The 21,539-nt window shown below is 40.8% G+C and overlaps 1 protein-coding gene across 1 annotated transcript in view; it reads left to right on the top strand.

Moving 5' to 3' along the window:
- itga3a (integrin, alpha 3a) overlaps positions 1-21,539 on the top strand; it is a 99,313-nt gene that overhangs the window by 71,279 nt on the left and 6,495 nt on the right. The window contains exons 19-25 of the mRNA XM_060901284.1: positions 5,322-5,424; positions 7,454-7,627; positions 10,091-10,201; positions 10,508-10,621; positions 13,126-13,230; positions 13,346-13,471; positions 15,872-16,014. Of these exons, the coding sequence (XP_060757267.1) occupies positions 5,322-5,424; positions 7,454-7,627; positions 10,091-10,201; positions 10,508-10,621; positions 13,126-13,230; positions 13,346-13,471; positions 15,872-15,982 (844 nt within the window). The 3' untranslated portion in view covers positions 15,983-16,014. The remainder of the gene's footprint in view (positions 1-5,321; positions 5,425-7,453; positions 7,628-10,090; positions 10,202-10,507; positions 10,622-13,125; positions 13,231-13,345; positions 13,472-15,871; positions 16,015-21,539) is intronic.

A 21,539-nucleotide genomic window follows, 5' to 3' on the forward strand; every position in this document is an offset into this window, starting at 1 on the left:
TTAATGCAATTATTGGAAGTAATGGAAGTTGAGCTCAGCTAAATAATCTCATCTCATTATCTCTAGCCGCTTTATCCTGTTCTACAGGGTCGCAGGCAAGCTGGAGCCTATCCCAGCTGACTACGGGCGAAAGGCGGGGTACACCCTGGACAAGTCGCCAGGTCATCACAGGGCTGACACATAGACACAGACAATCATTCACGCTCACATTCACACCTACGGTCAATTTAGAGTCACCAGTTAACCTAACCTGCATGTCATTGGACTGTGGGGGAAACCGGAGCACCCGGAGGAAACCCACGCAGACACGGGGAGAACATGCAAACTCCGCACAGAAAGGCCCTCGCCGGCCACGGGGCTTGAACCCGGACCTTCTTGCTGTGAGGCGACGGTGCTAACCACTACACCACCGTGCCGCCCTCAGCTAAATAATATTTCTTAAAAATGTTAAATATTTCCTAAAACCTTTCAAGCAATTATCCAGTTAGCCAATCATGTAGCAGCAATGCAGTGCATAAAATCATGCAGATATAGGTCAAGAGCTTCAGGAAGTGTTTGTAGCAAACATTAACCTGGGGTAAATGTGATCTTATTGACTTGGACTGCTGATCCTCTGGGATTTTGAGTGGTGGCTCTGTGGGCAGAAATTCCTTGCTGATGAGAGAAGGTTTGGATTCAACCACCTCAAGGTTGATAAGCTACAACAGCAGAAGACCACTTTCCAATCCTACCAGGCAAGAACACTGAATCTGAAGCTTCAGTCACACAGGCTCCCCAAAACTGGACAACTGATTTTGACACTACAGTGTCAAAGCTTCAGACATCGCACTCCCAGTCCCTGTTACTAATCTCCAGTGACTTCAATCATGCTTCCCTGTCCTCCACTCTCCAAACCTTCACTCAGAAATGCCACACCAGAGACAATAGAACTTTGGATTTAATGTATGTGAACACCAAGGACGCATATAGTTCATCACCCCTCCCCCCCCTGGGCCGTTCTGACCACAATCTGGTTCACTTGTCCCCTACATACATACCTATGGTGAATAAACAACCACCCACCAAGAGGTATGTAAGGAGCTGGTCTGAGGAGACCAGTATGGCACTGAGGGACTGCTTTGACACCACGGACTGGGATGTGTTATGTGAACCTCACGGGGATGACATTGATAGCCTGACAACCTGCATCACGGATTACATTAATTTCTGTGTTGAAAACACTGTGCCAGTCAGGAAGGTACAGTGTTTTCCCAACAATAAACCCTGGGTGACCTCTGAACTAAAAGCCCTATTAAACGAGAAGAAGAGGGTTTTTAAATCTGGGAACAAGGAGGAGATGAGGAGAGTGCAGAGGGAGCTGAAGAGGGGGATAAGGAGAGGCAAGGACAGCTACAGGAGGAAGCTGGAGGAGCGCCTCAAGGGGAGCAACACCGGAGAGGTATGGAGAGGCCTGAAAACCATCTCTGGCCACACAAAGGACAGTGGGAGGGGCCCTGTATCTGGGGGCCAAGACTGGGCAAATGAGTTGAATCTCTTTTTCAACAGATTTGACTGTGCCACCCCACCCTCCCCCACTCACCATAGTCCTGACCAGTCTGTGATATCACTCCACCACCCCCCCTCTCCCCTCATAATACCTCTGACACCAACAGCTCCCTCCTCACACCACATCACCCCCCTCCGATCCCTGCCAGACCAGTCCACACACTCCACCCCCGACCTCACTCTACAGGACTCACACTTCGGCTACACCCCTCGCCTCTCCATAACAGCTGATCAGGTGTTGAAGGAGCTGAGGAGGATCAAGACAAGGAAAGCTGCTGGCCCTGATGGTATCAACTCCAGACTGCTTAAGGACTGTGCAGATCAGCTCTGTGGGATTCTTCTGTACATTTTCAACCTGAGCCTCAGTCTGGAGAAAGTTCCACTTCTGTGGAAAACATCATGTGTGGTTCCAGTTCCCAAGACTGCGCACCCCAGGGAGCTCAACCACTTTCGGCCAGTAGCTTTAACGTCTCACATAATGAAGATCATGGAGAGGATTGTTCTCTCCCACCTCCGACACCTGGTGAACAGCGAGATGGACCCCCTGCAGTTCGCATATCGACCGGGCATTGGTGTGGATGACGCTGTCATTTACCTGCTACACCGATCACTTTTGCACCTGGAGGGCACTGGGAGCACTGTGAGAATCATGTTCTTTGACTTCTCCAGTGCTTTCAACACAATCCAGCCATCACTGCTTAAGGAGAAGCTGGAGGGAGCTGGTGTCGACTGCCACCTGGCTGCATGGATCATCGACTACCTCATTAACAGACCGCAGTATATGAGGCTCCGCGACTGTGTGTCTGATGTGGTAGTCTGCAGCACAGGGGCTCCACAGGGTACAGTGCTCTCGCCTTTCCTCTTTACACTTTACACATCTGACTTCAGCTACAACACGGACAGCTGCCACCTCCAGAAGTTCTCAGATGATACAGCCATCGTTGGACATGTGTCAGAGGGGGACAATCTGGAGTACAGAAAGGTCATCACCAACTTTGTCGCCTGGTGCGAACTGAACCACCTGCGCATCAACGCCAGCAAGACAAAGGAGGTGGTGATCGATTTCAGAAGGTCGGTTCCTCAAATTGCACCAGTGAACATCCAGGGTTTGGACATTGAGATCATGGAGGAGTACAAATACCTGGGTGTTCACCTCAACAACAAACTGGACTGGACTAACAACACAGATGTCCTGTACAAGAAGGGCCAAAGTCATCTCCACCACTTGAGAAGACTGAGGTCTTTTGGTGTGTGCAGGACACTGCTTAGGACTTTTTATGACTCTGTGGTAGCATCAGTGATTTTCTACGCTGTGGTCTGCTGGGGCTGTGGAAGTTCAGAGAGGGACAGGAAGAAACTTAATAAACTGGTCAGAAGGGCTGGCTCAGTCTTGGACTGTCCTCTGGACTCCATTGAGGTGGTGGGTGAGAGGAGGATGTTAGCCAAGCTGACCTCAATCATGGATAACCCCTCTCACCCCCTACATGAGGCTGTGGGGGCTTTAAGCAGCTCTTTTAGTAGTAGACTGCTACACCCATGGTGTAAGAAGGAGAGATACCGCAGGTCAGTCATACCTGCTGCTGTCAGACTGTATAACACCCACAACTTGTAACGTAGCACCAATAACCTGTTTGTCGTTATATTTGCACTACTTCACCACTACTACCTCTGCCATCTCTCATCGATGCAATTATTATGTGCAATAATATAGGCCTTAATCTATTTTTATGCATACTTATATATAATGTGTGTGTATATATACAGAGTCTACCTGTAATGTGCAATTTTTCCGAGCCTCTCAATCAGGCAATTTTTCTGTACTTTTTCACGGTAGATAATGCAAATAGCCCTTGTATTTAATCCTTCATTTGTCTAATTTTTATTTCAGTTTTATTTGTTATCTGTTTGACATTTTCTTGCTACTGTAACACGTGAATTTCCCCGATGTGGGATGAATAAAGTGAATCTAATCTAATCTAATCTAATCTAATCTAATCTAATCTAATTGAACATCTAAATCTGATAAAGCACTACTGGGAATGTGCTAGAGTTGGAGATTCAGTCGGAATGTTCAGCTGAAAATTTGCAGCAATTATGTGATGATGGATCAGAACATTAAAGAAATATTTCCAACACCTTGTTGAATCTGTGCAATGAAGAACTGAGATTCTTCAGAGAGCAGTGGTAATCATAATCATCATCATCATAATTTACTTATACAGCGCTATTTAGCAATGGCAGATCAATAGCGCTTTGCGGTTACAAAGTCAAGAAAAATATTTACATGTTCCATTAAAATATAAATATATACTAAGTAACTTTAAAAACGCACAATGGAATTCAACACGATATCACTTTAGATCCATGCATATATTTGAAATTTATGATATTGTATGTAATGCACACACATCTTGAAACATCGATAAAGGACATTTATTGTCAAACTCAAGAATTAATTCACAATAAAAAAATTCAAAGTGACAGTTGGTCCATGTTCGGACCGTCATGCTGGAGATTCTGGGTCTGTGTCATCCAGGGGTCTCAGCAGCAGTGACTGAGGGTGTCAGGAATCTGTCACGGAGGTGAGCTAGCCTGATGTGCTGATCCTGAACTGGCGTCGTGACTCACGGCTGACCAGGGCGTGGACGATCCCTGGTGCTCCCTGTCTGTCTGTAACGCTGACTCAAACGGGAAATGGTCGAATGATGAACACCGAAGTGCCGGGCGACCTCTGTCTGTGTACTTCCGGCACGCAACATCCCGATGGCCTGTTCACATTGATTTTGGCTTAGGCGTGGCATCTTCAATAATGACAATTTTCCCATCATTTCCCCCGGGTATTTATAGGCAAGATTGTGTGTGTACAGTGTATGCAAAATTTGTTTGAAAATTAAAGCCTGTCCATGTCATTGACTACCCAAGTCATATTGTACGTTATTGAGTACAACTCCCTTAAATTCTGATTTGAGCACAGATTTGGAACTTATTCGGGCGGAACGAAGTTATTTTTCCATTGTGATATATTTATTTTCTTCTTGAGATAAACTCAGCACGAATTCAGCAAGTTTTATCAATGTGCGTTTTTAAAGTTACTTAGTGTATATAAAAGTATCCAAGTACATAAACAATTACAAAATGTACATACAGTATATGACTCTTATAAAACCATACATAACTCAAACAAAATAAGATTTATAAAGTTAAGTAAAAGCTTGCTTGAATAGATACGTCTTTGGGTAGGACGTCAGTGGTCCTACCCATTATTAGTATAATGGCCATTCATAATAAAGGGGGCACGGTGGTGTAGTGGTTAGCGCTGTCGCCTCACAGCAAGAAGGTCCGGGTTCGAGCCCCGTGGCCGGCGAGGGCCCTTCTGTGTGGAGTTTGCATGTTCTCCCCGTGTCCGCGTGGGTTTCCTCCGGGTGCTCCGGTTTCCCCCACAGTCCAAAGACATGCGGGTTAGGTTAACTGGTGACTCTAAATTGACCGTGAGTGTGAATGGTTGTCTGTGTCGGCCCTGTGATGACCTGGCGACTTGTCCAGGGTGTACCCCGCCTTTCACCCGTAGTCAGCTGGGATAGGCTCCAGCTTGCCTGCGACCCTGTAGAACAGGATAAAGCGGCTAGAGATAATGAGATGAGATGAGATGAGATGAGATGAGATTCATAATAAAATGGTCATTGAGTGTACATTTCCAATTTGAACCAGGGATTGACTGTGTAGTGAAACACATTGTGTGTGTGTGTGTGTGTGTGTGTGTGTGTGTGTGTGTGCAGTAAGTCTCCCGAAGTACAGACAGAGTTCAGTGGTCATGTTATTGGTGAATCAGCTATAAATAGCACCAGTGAAATTGGGAGTCCAGTGGAGTTCACATTTCAGGTGAGTTACACACTTCCTTAATCCATAATCCCTGTGATTCACTAGGATTTTAATCCAGTTTATGAGTTATAACTGGTCATGATATTAAATGAGAGAGCTAATTAACAATTATTCCACAAAATCGAGTCATACATGCGCTGATAGCCTCTATAAGCTATAAGCCATGTACAATGATATTGATTGGAATAACTGTTTTATTCTCTCCACATTCACTGGATTTTGAGAAACAGACTATTTTTATTTTTTGCAAATTTGATAAATAAAAACTTGATACAAAATGGCCAGTAAAATAATTTCCGCTTCGCAGACACATGACAAATTGCATACATGCATAGTAGCAATTTGTGAAAAATGCCATAATAATAATAATTCTTGAAAAATAAAACGATACGTTCTTCCCGTCAAATACTTTCATTCCATATTTTGTTGCTTTTTTGTGATTTTTGTTTTTGAGTAGAGTTTTTATTTCGTCCTCGGTTGGTTCAGCCACACGCGCCGCCATTTTCTTTTTCTCTACTCATGGTATATAAGCTGATAGCCTATTAGTAGCGTAGCCAATCAGAGTGCACGATTGCTCATATCCAGTGAATGTGGACATAATATCTAAAATCTAATATCTGTCAATAGCTTGACAACGAAACTTTTTGGGCCGAGCAGTGCATTATATCATGATGTCCTCTCTATCGATGGCAAACTTAAAGACAGAAAGGACACGTTTCCTTCAACCTTTATCCCAACATGGCAAACAGAAAAGCTGTACCTCTTTCGTACAAATACAAAAACGTACAGTTCTGCCATCCGTCCTTTTCTGTAATTTGTAGTTTCATCAGACAACGTTTTGGTGGCTCGAAATAAATCAGCCCCAGCCTCGATTCTTTGTACCATTTGATGTATTTTTCTTACGACCATTGGTGGTGCTGTTGCACTTGGTTCCACAAGAGTCCAAAATAATCCGTCTTAAGAGCACATATTCAGATTTTCTCAAAAATGAAACCTTACCTTGAGGTCTTTTAATCATTGAAAGATACAAGGATTTAGCCCTGATCACCCATTTATACCAGTCTCTCCTGCAACTTATGTAACTTGTAAAGTTTAATACAACATATTGTGTTTGTCTTATTCATGATGTTCAATATGTCAACTGTTTGGAAGGTGTTGGTAGATGGATGGATGGATGGATGGATTCATAAAGTCTGCATAGATGTAGACTTTATTTTAGTTCGTATGTCAAAAATATATATGAAATCTTTCACAACCACACAAATCTCTGTAATATATAGTAATTCGGGTTTATAGATGGAATACATTTGTGGCCAAATAAAAAACCTGCAAAAATGGAATCAAATCTGCTTGGGATGATGAATAAATCAAAATATTATGCATATAAACAATGGCCTATGGTTAAGCATATCTCAAAGGACCTCATTTGTGAATGTTTGGCAGAGATGGGGGCGTTGAACAAACCATAGACCATCACCCGATATTCTTAGTAGCCTGAGGTAGCTAGAAAGCTGAATTTCATTTATCCTTGTCTGGCATCCAAATTTAGTTATGCATACTATGCAAATCAAGAAAATTTCTTTCTGATTAGTGCTCGAAAGCTTCAGGTATTAGTGCAAAAGAATAATGGTATTTATCTGTTAATGGATTAAAGCTATGGCAATTGAGGTAAGGATGGACGTGCTTATCTTTTCTCCTGTTTCTTGAAGAAAAAAAAAACTTATGCGACTGGAGAGGTAGAAGGTTGCATGTAGTCTTGTAGCACTTTGCTTGTAACCCCTGCTATAGATTGTCCTCTGGCTCTGGAATCCACCACAGTTGTGTAACACATATAACAATCCTTGAACACCAGAATCAATTCTGCTCTTGTGTTTTCAATAGATTGTACATGTTCTACATCCAGTCAAGTAAGTGACTGGGTGTTAAGAATGGGAAGTGAGTTTGGAAGTGGGACGTCAGGCTTGTAAGGAGTTACCAAGAGGCCTCTCTCACTGTCTTTCGGTAATGTCTGATTAAACTTTGTGTGCAGGTGGGTGTAGATACACCGCTCAGCAGTCCCTATGTACTCTATGTGGAGTTTAATTGGCCACTTGAGGTGGCAAATGGAAAGTGGCTCCTGTACATCGAGGAAATTACAATGACTGGAACTTCAGAGAACTTTTGTGTTCCACCGGGAGATGTCGTCAACCCGCTAAACTTCCAGGTGAGACATGAACAGATACCAGGTGAGATTATAACAGATACCAAAAAAGACACCTTTCTGTAATGTTCACAGATTGAATCGCTTCTATCTGATTATTTCATAATGGACTTTATATTCTCTCTTTTTTCTTTCGCTCCAGTTCACGTCAATTATCGTTTCTTTCTTGGTACGACAGTGTCACTTATTTACTTAAGTGTCAGGCCAGAATTGGTAGGACGTTTGTACACCATATGCCAGCTGAAATATTATATATATATATATATATATATATATATATATATATATATATATATATATTTAAGCACTGCCGAAAAGCTGAGCTCCTGATGAGCGTAAAATGTGTTTTTTAGTGGCAGCCAGAGCTGTCATTCATTATTCATGTTACGGGCAGAGTTGTCAGCCCAGGAAGCTGTATTTACTATGCTACGGTACAGATGCTCGCTGCTGTGTTTATATTCACCACATGCCTCTGTCAGAGGTTTAGGTAACAGAGGTATGTAAAAAAGCTTTGCTGTCTGTCATCCTGATATGTCATTCGTGCACAATGTAAAGTTTGTATACGTTGTTGATTGAGTGTGTTTAGTTTGTGCTCGGTGCATTGGTTGAACTGTGGTTTAGCGCGAGACTTTGACCGCAGAGGCTAATGGTGCACGTTTGGCTAACTTGTAGAGCTGTCGTTGGTTAAGTGGAGCAAAGTGTGTCAGGTTCAGAGTATGGTCTGTAAACATTACTCTGCAAAATTGTGTATTTGTTTGCAAGCATGTTACGTTAATTACTTTTATTTGAGTTTCTTTAGTTTTCATGGTACTCGGTGTATGGTGTTTGATGTCCGGTGTTTGATGCTATATTTGTGTTCAAGAGGAACAAAATATCCCCGTCAGAGACTCTTGGGTGCTGTTCTTAATGCCATGGGCTGCTACGGTGTTCGTAAATAATCGCACGTTATTTTTTCAAAAGCAAATTAAAAATAAGCCCTGGATAAAAACCCATCTATCTTACTTAAATAAAGATACAAATTTCTTCGTCTGGTGGTCAAGCGTTTATGAGATATGTTGCCTTGCACTTACGATCAGGTTCCCTGTGGTGGTACACAGATGTTGTTCGTAGATACGGCAAAAGCCATCAAAAATCAGATCGATGCGTTACCATATTCTCTTAAGTATAGAACTCTTCACAACCCAACTAAAGCCATGAAAGTCTGACTATGCAGTGACAGGCAAGAACCAACAGCCAATCAGAAATGATCAGGACGGAACTGGTAACACGTGTTAGTTCATTAATTATTTGTTGGAGAAGCTCGTGAATAATAGTCGTCTGATTTACCTTTATTACGGAATTTGTATCACTACACAGTTGCGATGTTTGAGCTAAAGAGAGAGGAATAACTTACGACTGGATAATTCATTGCGTTTGGTATGTTTGTTTGTTTGTTTTGGGTAGTTCAGGTATATTATAATGATCAACTGACCTGTGCCTTTTCGCAAGGATCAGGCATGATCGTTTTGTTTGCTAAACTGTGCTTTTAATTTGCTAGGTAGAGCTAACAGGTGAGCTTTCTGTGTAGCTTCACGGAAAGCCCTTTATATTTTCGCTAGATGCCTGACATTCGATGACTGTTTTATTCCGTAGTATATGTGCTGTTTCTTATTCATTACAATGAGCACTATTAAATCTACACATCATCATAAGCCATTTTATTCTTTACTTATTACACAGTGACTCGAAGATCAGGATCTCATGTTCGATCTGGAGCTGAGATTACTGTTGGTGTGGCGTTTTGCATTGCATTTTCTCCCCATATCTGCACGAGTTCTTCCTTCTCACAGCCTTGAATTCTCTTTGAATCTCTGTTATTTGGCCTGCACGACTGTGAATTAATCCATGCAGCGAAGAAGGACACATTTTCACACAAAATGTACAACAGTAGTGATCATTTTGTGTAAGCGTTGCCGTGTTAATAAACCTTCGGAACAGGTTGAGTTCTAAGACTGCTGTCTTTGCGTGGTGTGCGTTCCTGTTTTGTGGATGCTTCTAGAATTTGATTGCCTTTTGTTGTGAGTATGATTAATGAGTATTGCTCAAATTCTGCTCTGCATGCATTGTCTTTTGCATTACTTTGCATTTTTTTGTGTTTGTGCTTACAGAACTTTGTGTGCAGGAACTCTATTACATGTTGGTCTCATCGCTAACATTCCTGATTGCTGCATCTCAGTGCGAGAATGACTTATCGCCACGATATAATGCATTGTTTCATATCCCTGAACGACTTTTAATCAAACTTGAGGCAAATTAATCAAAATGCCATTCATCTTTTAAATAGTTTTTTTTTTGCACAAAACATTTTTCTTATTTATCTTTCACTTTTGATGCATTCTGCCTCTTTCTTTCTTTCTTTCTTTCTTTCTTTCTTGCCTTGATATAACTGAGAAGAATCACATGTCCTTCGTTGTGATTGTGTGCTAGGTGCCGAAGCAAAAAAGCAGTCGGAGGAAGAGAGATGAACAATCTGTCGCTCAATTAGAAGCTCTGTCCAGTCTGAACCCAAAAAGCGCTCGCAGGAAAACTGACCATCTGGTTAGAACCCATACACACACACACACACACACGCAAACACACAGAGAGAGCTAACACCTGTATTGGGCAGTTACTAGGCAACATTATGAGGGCTTATGTCATTTTCTGCATTAATGTAACAGCGGCCATGACAAATCCAGAAAGATAGCATAATGGTGTGAGAGACATGGCTCTGTAAGAAGGATTTGGGTAAATGTTATTTTGGTGATGATGTGTGAATGAATAATGTGACACAGTGTGATGTTGATATCAGTGGAGTGTGATGTGTGTGGTTTTTTTGTTTTGTTTTGTCCCCCCCCCGTGCAGAATTGTACATCAGGCACTGCAAAATGTCAAACCTTCAGCTGCTTCTTACACAACATGAAAACCAGCGCGACGGTGACGGTGCGATCACGGCTGTGGAACAGCACCATGTTGGAGGTCATTTTCTCTCACACTTGATTATATTCTACCATACTATACTAGAATGTACCAAACACAACCTATTATATTGTTATTTATACCCCCTCTCCGAAGGAGGGGGGGTATACTGGTTTACCTCTGTCTGTCCATCTGTCTGGATCTCCGTCCGTCTGAAACACCCTTTTTCTCAGCAACCACAAATCATAGCCACTTGGTACCAAACTTCAGCTTGGGGTTCTATACCATGTATACCATTTTCAGGTCTGTCACACATCGATTTCCTGTTTACCGACTGAACGTATTTACGAAACATATAGCGTGGATTTACAAACTTTTCGGAACACTTTTCTCAGCAACTACAAATCATAACTGCTTGATATTTGGTACTGAGCTTCAGCTTGGGGTTCTAACCCATGTATACCGTTTCTAGGTCTGTTGCATATCGACTTCCTGTTTACCGACTGAATGTATTTACGAAACATATAGCATGGATTACAAACTTTTCGTAACACTTTTCTCAGCAACTACAAATCACAACTGCTTGATATTTGGTACCGAGCTTCAGCTTGAGATTCTATACCGTGGATACCGTTTTCAGGTCTGTCACACATCGACTTCCTGTTTACCGACTGAACGTATATAGGGTGGATTTTGACGCTATTTCAAGAAGCAAAATGCTATTTCAAAATGGCAGTTTACCAGGATGCTATTTGAAATCCCTGGGGAGAGACACTACTCTTTACTTACTTGTTTCAGGGTTAATTATTTGTTGAAGTCAGCATTCATAATAAGTGTCCCTATCCCTTCGATCGCTTGCATTCTGATATAAGCCGGGGGGGATACGTAAGTGAGCAGTAGCTCACAGTCGATCTTGTATTGTACTCTGAATATATAATTAAATACTGTATTATTATGACTACCTTACGATTATAATCTACTTTACTTGATGTATTTTCTGTCGTACTCTACAGAATTTTACTGTACTGTACTCCATGACACTGTAATACACTCGAACAGTTTTTATGCTGTATTATCGCACTATACTGTATTCCACTCTGTAATACAATAGAAACTTTCTGCATGCTACTTTAAAAAATACTATCCTATCGATTGTAATACTCAACATTATCATATGACATGTACAGACCCACACACTCGCTCTTAATAAAACCATTGGGAAAAGTCACATGACTGGGCAGATACAGGTTTTTGAAGCCGGTCCAGAAAAAGCTGTATGCGGCCCCGGACCCGTTTCCCTCGCTTCCACCATTTTCATTTTGCTCTGAATTGTTACTTTGAAAAATGAGTGAAAGAACTGAGCACAGTGAAAGTGAATTTTATTATCCAGATGATTTATCAGACACAGACCTAATTGAACAAGCTGAAATTGTCAAAGAAAATAAAAAAAAGGTACTTTCAAGCGAAGAAATTCACTTGTTTAGACAAGGACACATTCATTATTCAGGAAAAAAAAACCTCGATGTTTTGTTATCGAGCCATCATCAGATGAAGAATTGACTCGACTACCAACTCAACTCTATTTTGTTTTCAAATCAAAGTTCTTTTGTGTTGACTTAATAGGCTTGTATTGATGTCGTCTCCATGAGCTAACCCGAGTTTGAACTGATTTTTACTCACGACGTTATCTGAAAATCATTTCCATTTCGAGAGAACAGTAAAGTCAGTTGTATTTTATTGAATGCAAACTGTTATTTCAAGCTTGTGCAAAGCATAAAAATGGTTTGCTTTCAAACAAATAAAAATTGATTGGTTCGTTTTTTGCACCCCGTTGTTCATTGTTTTCCATTGTGTATGTTCATTAAAAAAGGTCATATGATAAAATGCTTATTGACTGAGTGGGAGGGCCGGACGGGAAAATATTTGGCTCTTGGTCGTTTGTACGGACCTCGAGCCAAATATTTTCCTTTCCGGCCCTCCCACTCAGTCAGTAAGTACATAATATGCAATGATAAACTTTAATACTTTGCTATACTCTAATACACAGTATAATACTCTATTTTAGATGTTTGGATATTCCATTATGCGCTATAATTATAATACACCCTGATAATTAATTGGATCATAAGACTCTCAGTCATCCTTTATTGCAGTAGTCCGTTATACTCTGAAATACTGATCAGGCTCTATTCTACTCTATAATATGCTGCTTTATATTATCCTACACTGTATTATACATTCTTATTTTTTGTTCTGGTTTTCTATCTATATTTAGTATTCTACGTATATAGTGTATATGAAGGTTTATAATACATGCTAGAAATAGGGACAGTGATGGCTCAGTGGGTTAAGGCTCTGGATTACTGATCAAGCTCCAGCACCACCAAGCTGCCAGTGTTGGGCCCTTGGGCAAGGCCCTTAACTCGATTGGCTCAACCAATCCACATTGACCCCAAATAGAAGTGGGGAAAAAAGTCCATCAGAGTACATAATGAAAATACCGACACCCTACATTGCTATTAATCATTGACTGACAATTAATTCAGGTGTGTGTATGTGTGCAGGATTACAGCAAATCTTCCGTCATTTTCATTCGTGGAGAAGCAACACTCAAACTGAAGACAAACAGAACAACCTTCCATCTGGATCATAAATCCAATAATGTCACGGTGTGTCCTTTTAAAGCTCTGCATTTTCATCCGATCTCTGAAAATAAGCAGCATGTGGAATGTAACATTAATACGAGCAGTTGTATAACTGAAACCCTCCCCACTTTGTGTTCAGTTCTCTGTGCAGGTGACCCCTGTGATTCAGGATGAGGTCGAAAATAAAGTTCCCCTGTGGATTATTATTGGCTCAGTGTTAGCTGGAGTGTTTCTGCTCGCCCTCATCGTCGTGCTCCTGTGGAAGGTATGTACACTAATCAGAAGATAGATAGATAGATAGATAGATAGATAGATAGATAGATAGATAGATAGATAGATAGATAGATAGATAGATAGATAGATAGATAGATGAACTTGATGAATCTCACAAAAGGAAATTCAAATGTTACAGCAGAAATTGATAAAGACAGACAGATAGCAATTAACCACTGGACAAAAACTGTAAAAATCAATCAATAACACACAGAACGTGACCTGAGATGTAACTACTGAACTGAACTGCTTTTTCAAGTGCCGCAGTTGCTGGGTGAGTCCACTTCGGGTCAACATACAGTATGTAGCGTCAACGCTCATGGCTTCAGTGTGGCTTGAGTATGGATAAACTATACAAAGTAATCGGTTCATGGGCATGCAAAAAACACAGACCCCTTGGATTAATCAATCTGTGGGAGACAAACTAAAAACCAGTAGTACCATGGAAGTACTATAACACAAAATATCCTCATAGTGACACTTGATTCATGGTTGCTCTTTATTAAAGAGAAGTTGAATATTTTTTGGAGGCACCAGAATCAACTCTGCTGCATTAGGAATGAATAAACAGCAATTACAGCACCATGTTGTTGTTTTGCATTTCCATCACAGGAGGCTTTTAGGAATTCGAGAACATTAGCCAAGGTTTCACGAGATTAATCAGGGCTGATTTGAGTTACTGCTCCAGAGTGGGTAGTTTTCTGAGAACTAGTGGCACAGAGCTAGTTGGCTGAAATGGTCTGGCATAACTGACAAAAAGGAACATTTCCTTCATGCCGTGGTTTGTTGATGAGTGTACAGGGAAAAATACGCTGATAGTATATGCATACTAGGGATGCAACACAATGACACTTTGTATCTGCATAGTGTGCTTCAAATATCTGTACATGTATTTGGGTTTAACCTGAAATGGGCGTGGCCTAAACCAGAAGGTTTTATTATTATGATGATGATGATGATGATGATTATTATTATTATTATTATCTAAGCCGGCCGACAGGCAATGAGTTTATGCCATTATGTGCTGTTCGGCGTCTGTCCAGTGTTGTCCACATTTCACGAAAATCCCTTCCTCTCTCTCAATTTGTCACCGATTTTTATTCTTTTCACCAGGAAGGTAGGTCTGCCTGGCGTGCATATAGCTTCTACCCAAATTTGCATAATTGCAATTAGTAATGAAAATATGGAGTAATTAAGCCCTAACTAGCAGTTTCCACACAAATCGCTTCTTTTCCCTCAATTCTTCACCAATTTTGATTCTTTCTGGCACCTAGGGTGCGTATAACTTCTACCCAGATTTGCTTAATTACAATTATTCATGAAGTAATGGACTAATAAAGCCTTAACGAGCAGTTCCACAAAAATCTCTTCTTCTTGGTCGATTCCTCGCCGTTTTAGATTCTTTCTGGCAAATAGGTCGGTATTCCAAGGGTGTATATAGCTTCTATATATAGCTTGTATATAGTGTATATAGCTTGCAACATTTATTGCGCAAAGTGGCCCACTTTAGATCGCGCCTTCTGGACGAGACGGGGCCGGAGTGAGCTACGCCGTTATTGACGGTCTTGTTGTTATTATGATTAAATATGGACCCTACCACTATGTCCATGCAAATGCCAGCACTGTCAGAATGATGAGACAGTTCCTCAACCTCAGCTACATCACTCGAGTTCATAATTAGAGATGTGTGCTGGTCTGTTTAACTCACTGTATTATTATTTTTGTCTGTACCTATCTGCAGTATCTCCTAACGTATATAGTTGGTGCTATTTAGATAGATAGATAGATAGATAGATAGATAGATAGATAGATAGATAGATAGATAGATAGATAGATTGATTGATTGATTGATTGATTGATTGATTGATTGATTTGATCGATTTCCCAAAATCGAAACAAGTCTAATCGAACCCAGTGTAAACCTGCTGCTCAATTCCCATTGGCTCCCAGTCCTGATGCAGTTTACAACACGTCCTCTTGTCAACAGGAATAACATATTTATGTTTGCCTGGGTCCTTAGTGCACACTCTCCAAGTTGCTTGCAGCAAAAAATAGATTCAAAATGTAAAATCTAATCCAAACGTGTCATTAATGTTAACATAATATTCACACAGTAAAGAAGAATACACCTACAGTGTCCCGGTTTCCCTCATTACTCTTTGCCATGTCGCTCTTCTTTTATCTCGCCTGAGCCTTGATATTCTTTTGCCCAGGAACTTTGGAGTTGGAGTCCTTCAACTCTTTAATTCCTCAGAAGATTCTCGATCCTTCCAGACTATGACAGGCGAAAGCTGAACTTTCCTCCTTAATGCCGTTCCATTTGTGATCATGTTGAGTTTGTGGAGCTGTCTTTGATTGTTGTTGATGTTCTTTAACCCCTTTTTTTCCTCAGTGCGGGTTTTTCCGGAGAGCGAGCACTAGAGAGATTTATGAGGCGAAGTCACAGAAGGCTGAGATGAGGACACAGCCATCAGAGAAAGACAGACTAACAGAGGAGGAATGATGGTCATGCAGACTAGATTACTGTATTACTGGGTAAAAACAAAGAAACAAAAAAAATCTTCCTCTTCCTCCTGCAGAATAAAGCACATTTCTCTAACTTGCTGCTTTCTTTCAGTTCTCACACTCTTTCTTATTCTGGATGCAGCAGCATAGGATGCGTCTCTCTAGTTTTGATTGGATTTCACTCTAAATCTCCATAAATGCATTATGGAATGACTATATCAAAAGAGCTCAAGCCAAAGGCATTGACTGGATCCCAAATGGCCATACTACGAAGCTAAGTCGTGTGCTATTTTTAAAAAGTAGAAGTCAGCAATGGTGCAGCTTTCCTTATTACCATAACAGCTGGCCACTGCCTGTTTCTGTGAGTATATCCACCATATATCAGACTATCGAATGTAATAGTTACGAGGCTTTGGGCACTACTATAGGCCTGGTGGCACAGCTCCACCCATACTCTTTCCCTCCCCCTTTATGCACAGCTCAACTGTTTTGCCTCAGTCCAAATATTACGTATGAAAAGTTACCCGTATTCACAGTCAGGATTTTCTGGATGATCCATTCAATGTGTCCTTCAGTCTTCTCCGGTTTGCATCCTCGATTCAGTTTTTCAATCGTGTCCTAAGCACCACCTTTAAAGGTGACATCTTTAACCCCTTCTCAACAAGTTGACACAGTTCCCTGAGGTCTTAATGAAAAGTCCGTGACATGCTTTGGTCAAAATTCCACAAGGATAAAGCACCACAGCTCCCTTCTCACGCTATCTAAACAGTCCTGTTCAAAACACCCGATTTGAGCACCTGTTCCTTTAAACAATAATGAGCCACTGCTCACCCCACTCCCCTCTTCTGCCACACAACAGGTCGCACTTTCTTCATGAATATTCATTTGCAGCTCTCAAGCCGCGACTGGAGGTACTCAGATGAGAGGGCGGTATCATACATGTCAACCTATACGGAATGTCCGTATTTTGTACGGATTTGATTCAATAAACGTAGTATACGGGCGTACAAATAAAGTTATACGGATTCTTTTAAAAAAATTTCAATATTTATTTAGAGCTATAATCAATTCCCACGATGATAAAAGAGCGCATAACATTTACAAACGTACTGTACACCACAGAAAGCACAAACAGCCAGTAAAGAGTCTTATGAAATCGTGCATTATCTTGTGGTAGCGAGACTTCATTCCACTTTTGATCATGCGCACACCGCATTGCGAGAATCCCGCCAACCGGGAAGTAACATTTTGTTTGAAACACGTATTTCCACCTGAGCGACTTTCACTAGCGACTGAAATGATTCTGAATGGGCACTCCGGCAAGATCAGCACAGACATGTGACATGCAGCCTAGTGAGGTATTGGTGCAGAGTGCTAAAAAAGCTGTCATGGAGTACAATTCAGAACATTAGAGTGACACTTTGTGTTTTTGTCAAACATTGGAGCTTTGTATTCATTCCGAAGGTTTATTGTTATTAATATTGAATAAAAAGTAACTTGGATATATCATTGTTAATTATCATTCAAATTTTAGGTAAATTATTTTAATTTGCGTCTTATAAGGATTTTATAAGGGAAATACGGATTTTGGAGGTTGGTTATACAGGTTTGATTGACCAAAGGTTGACATGTATGCGGTATCATTCTGACGAGTTCCTCTTGTGACGTAGAAATAGGAGCCAGCTTATTGAAGCACCGGTTTTTGAAAACAGGTCGCCTGAAAGAAACTGACTGGGTGTCTTATTTCAGAGTTTGTGGGTCGTTAGACACTCCAGATACCCAAATGTATATGCACAAGTACTGAAAAAGTGAGTTTTTCAGAATATGTCCTCTTTAAACACAAGCACTTGCATTGTTTAAAGCCTGAAAACAATCAGGAATCGAAAGCATGGGCTAAAAAAGGAGATCCATTTTTTTAAATTGCATATAAAATGTAATACGATGCACCATAAAAGCAAGAAACAGTTCATAAATGAAAAAAAACTATGATGGTATACTGTATGAATGGCAAGATAAGAAGCATTCAAATAAAAAAAATCGAATCAAAGTCGAGTATACTGGCAATATATGGCAGCATGAATAGTTATAATCACAAATGTGCCAAATTTGGTTGAATGTAATGATATAGGTTCCTCTCTATTACTCAGCAGCTTGTAAAATAGCACTCGATCCAGCACATCCAATTCTTTTGCATTGTATTTTGTAATACTGTGCACCAACAGATAGTTGTTGCCATGAGATATGCAGGTATAGACTTTTTCTTTTTAAATCCTACTTTGGATTTGCTATTTGGAGTTCATGAATTAGTAAAATAATACCAGTGGTTTGGTTCATTCAGTGCGCTTTCCTGTAAAGAAAATATGCCCATGGTGTGAAGTTTAAGGCAAATTTTATCCCATGTGTGTAAATCCTGTGTAAACTCTGAATAATTTAAGAAATGAATACCTATATGTGCAATTTCAGGATTGCCGATTCACTACTCAGCTGTCTGAGCACAGCCCAGAATGAAAAATAGTCAGTAACCACTGCAACTCCGAACTCTCTGTGCTGCCATCCTTACTTCTGTCTTCATTTATACTGCTCATGTCTTGACTAAATAGTGTTCTTATCAGTGGTTTCGAACAGGATTGTGTGTTTTGGAATGTAACCTCATTCGTGGCTGTTGTGACATCATAAGTTACCATAATTACACACACACATACACACACACACACACACACACACACACAAAAAAAAAAAAACACTCCCACTTAAAGGAGAACTGAAGTCATTTTTAAACTTGCTTTATTTCTTAATTAACGTGTTATTCAATTACGTTTTCGGTTTTAGTAACCTTATATCCTGACTCGTATTGGCAATTAATTGCAATTAAATATGATGCTTCTTGGCCGATTCGGTTTTTAGCCATGTTGAATTTAGTTCGTTTGGTCCACGGGAGGCGTCGCTTATCCGCGCGATCTTCACGAGACTTGTGCGAGACTTCGAAACGTGAAGTGTCAGCCAGGTGTCAGTGCCGCCATTTTGAGAACTGTTTTCCAAACGAAGTATTGCACAAAACAAGTTTAAATGATGATTACTGCCTACTTTTTTTCAAACTTTCCTGATTGCTATCAAAACAAGCAAAACTTCCGGCTTGATTACGTCAGCATTCGAAAGAGGGCGCGCGCATCTTTTGACAACGTTGGCAGATGTTGGTTGCTTTGATTTCCACTGTACGTTTTATTTCCATCCTACGATGTCTTGCACAGGTCTCAACAAATCTTGTTTACGCCCATCGCTTTGACATACGGACTGATATATTCATCTCATCTCATTATCTCTAGCCGCTTTATCCTTCTACAGGGTCGCAGGCAAGCTGGAGCCTATCCCAGCTGACTACGGGTGAAAGGCGGGGTACACCCTGGACAAGTCACCAGGTCATCACAGGGCTGACACATAGACACAGACAACCATTCACACTCACATTCACACCTACGGTCAATTTAGAGTCACCAGTTAACCTAACCTGCATGTCTTTGGACTGTGGGGGAAACCGGAGCACCCGGAGGAAACCCACGCGGACACGGGGAGAACATGCAAACTCCACACAGAAAGGCCCTCGCCGGCCCCGGGGCTCGAACCCAGGACCTTCTTGCTGTGAGGCGACAGCGCTAACCACTACACCACCGTGCTGCCGACTGATATATTACATAGCATATTTCAAACACTCATAACTTGTTATAGCAGTGACAAAATAGCGATTAAAAATGCATTCCTATATTTAATAAAATGAGAAATAGAATTTTGGTCATAAAAAATTTGCCTTCAGTTCTCCTTTAAGTACGCTGTCAGAACAGCTGTGTTTCTCTTCAGTCACTATTGTGAATGATGCTTACTTCATTGACTCTTCAGTATAGTTTTCACTCTGTCTTTGTGTCAAGCTGCACCAGGATACTTGCTTGTTCATCTCCCTTTAAATCTCTCACTGCTTCTGTACGCTGCCTCTGTGTACTACTGAAAAAGTGGATCTGATTTCCTTATCATGTTACCTCTTTGTGCATGTTTAGAATAACCAATAACCAGTCCATGAACATGATTTCACTATGACCATCCTGTACTGTCCAAGTGATCAATCTGGAAATTAATGTACAAAAGCAAAAGAGCATAGAACCATATAACCATAATCCTATAAGGTATTGTGGAGCTGAACAGTGAATGTCATCTATCATTTTTCACCGGACTTAGTTCTGGAAGTTTATGTCCCCCGCTTCAACTCTGTAGACAAAGTTTGCAAAGAACAATAAACAGGATGAAAAAGCTGATGATAAATTGTGATGTTATAGCAATTATAAGTGAAACCGTTTTCAAACTAGAAGGGCCCTCGGTGGAGCGCATACTTCCGCCAAACTACACATTCAGATTTGCATCAAAATCTTATCAATTGTTCCTTGACCCATGACCCACCTTTCCTCCAAATTTTATCCAAATCCATTCACTATGTTTTGAGTTACATTGAGAACAGCCAAAAAAAAAAACGTAGGCAAAAAGATAACCTCCTCCAACAAAGTTGGCGGAGGTAATTAAAACAGGCAAACAAGAATCTGCACTTCATATCTTTAATGAACTACAGATACCCTGAAGGATTGTAAATAATGTGAGGAAAGAGTTTTTCATTCACTCTGAGTCTATTTGCACAGATCTCACACTCAGATTAACCTCAGGAACATGGGGGAAAAAAACTAAGAATTTCGACACATTTCAGCTAAGAAAAAAGAAGTATGACATGTACTGTATGTATTCAGATTTTAAAATGGACTTACAGTACCAGTCAAAAGTTTGGACACACCGACCCATTCACATTTTTTTTCTGTATTTTGACCATTTTCTACATTGTAGAACAATAATGAAGACATCAAAAGTATGAAATAACACATGGAACATATATATATGTTATTTACCAGCTGGGAGGTCCGTATCGTGAAATACCATGACCGAGGTCTTGAAAGTACTGAGCGAGGCCCTCTGGGCCGAGGTCAGCATTCAAGGCCGAGGTCACAGTATTTCACCATACGGACCGACCTTAAGCTGGTAAATAATATATTTATTTTTTTCTTTACCAAATTCTAACAGAAAACGAGAGCGCCTGAAAGGGAAAACTGAGCCAAGCCGGGCCGCCATTTTGAATCCTCATTCACGGCTGTAATACAAATTGCTTCCTCCTCTGTATACAAGTGCACTTCCCTGGCAGGGAAAGATACGTGGCCCTAAATTCTCCACTATTTTTTCCTGCTTCACCATGACCCAATTCAAGATACTACGTTATGCATCACGTGGTGGGCTTTCCCCATTCACGCAAGGTGTTTTGGGATACAAATTTCAAACAGGAGACAAAAATGGAGGATGTGAGTGCGCGAATGAAACGTGAAAGACCGACGACAGTCACAGAAAGCGAGAAGAAAAGACGTTATGTTCTATGTGAAGGAAAGGAAACACAGGACCAAACTAATAAACATTGGCAGTCAGCGAGCACCTCGGTGTGATCAGCTGTTCGTTTAGCGACAGAATGATGGAACGGT

Source organism: Neoarius graeffei, chromosome 20 (assembly GCF_027579695.1).
Source record: "Neoarius graeffei isolate fNeoGra1 chromosome 20, fNeoGra1.pri, whole genome shotgun sequence".
Lineage (NCBI taxonomy): Eukaryota > Metazoa > Chordata > Actinopteri > Siluriformes > Ariidae > Neoarius > Neoarius graeffei.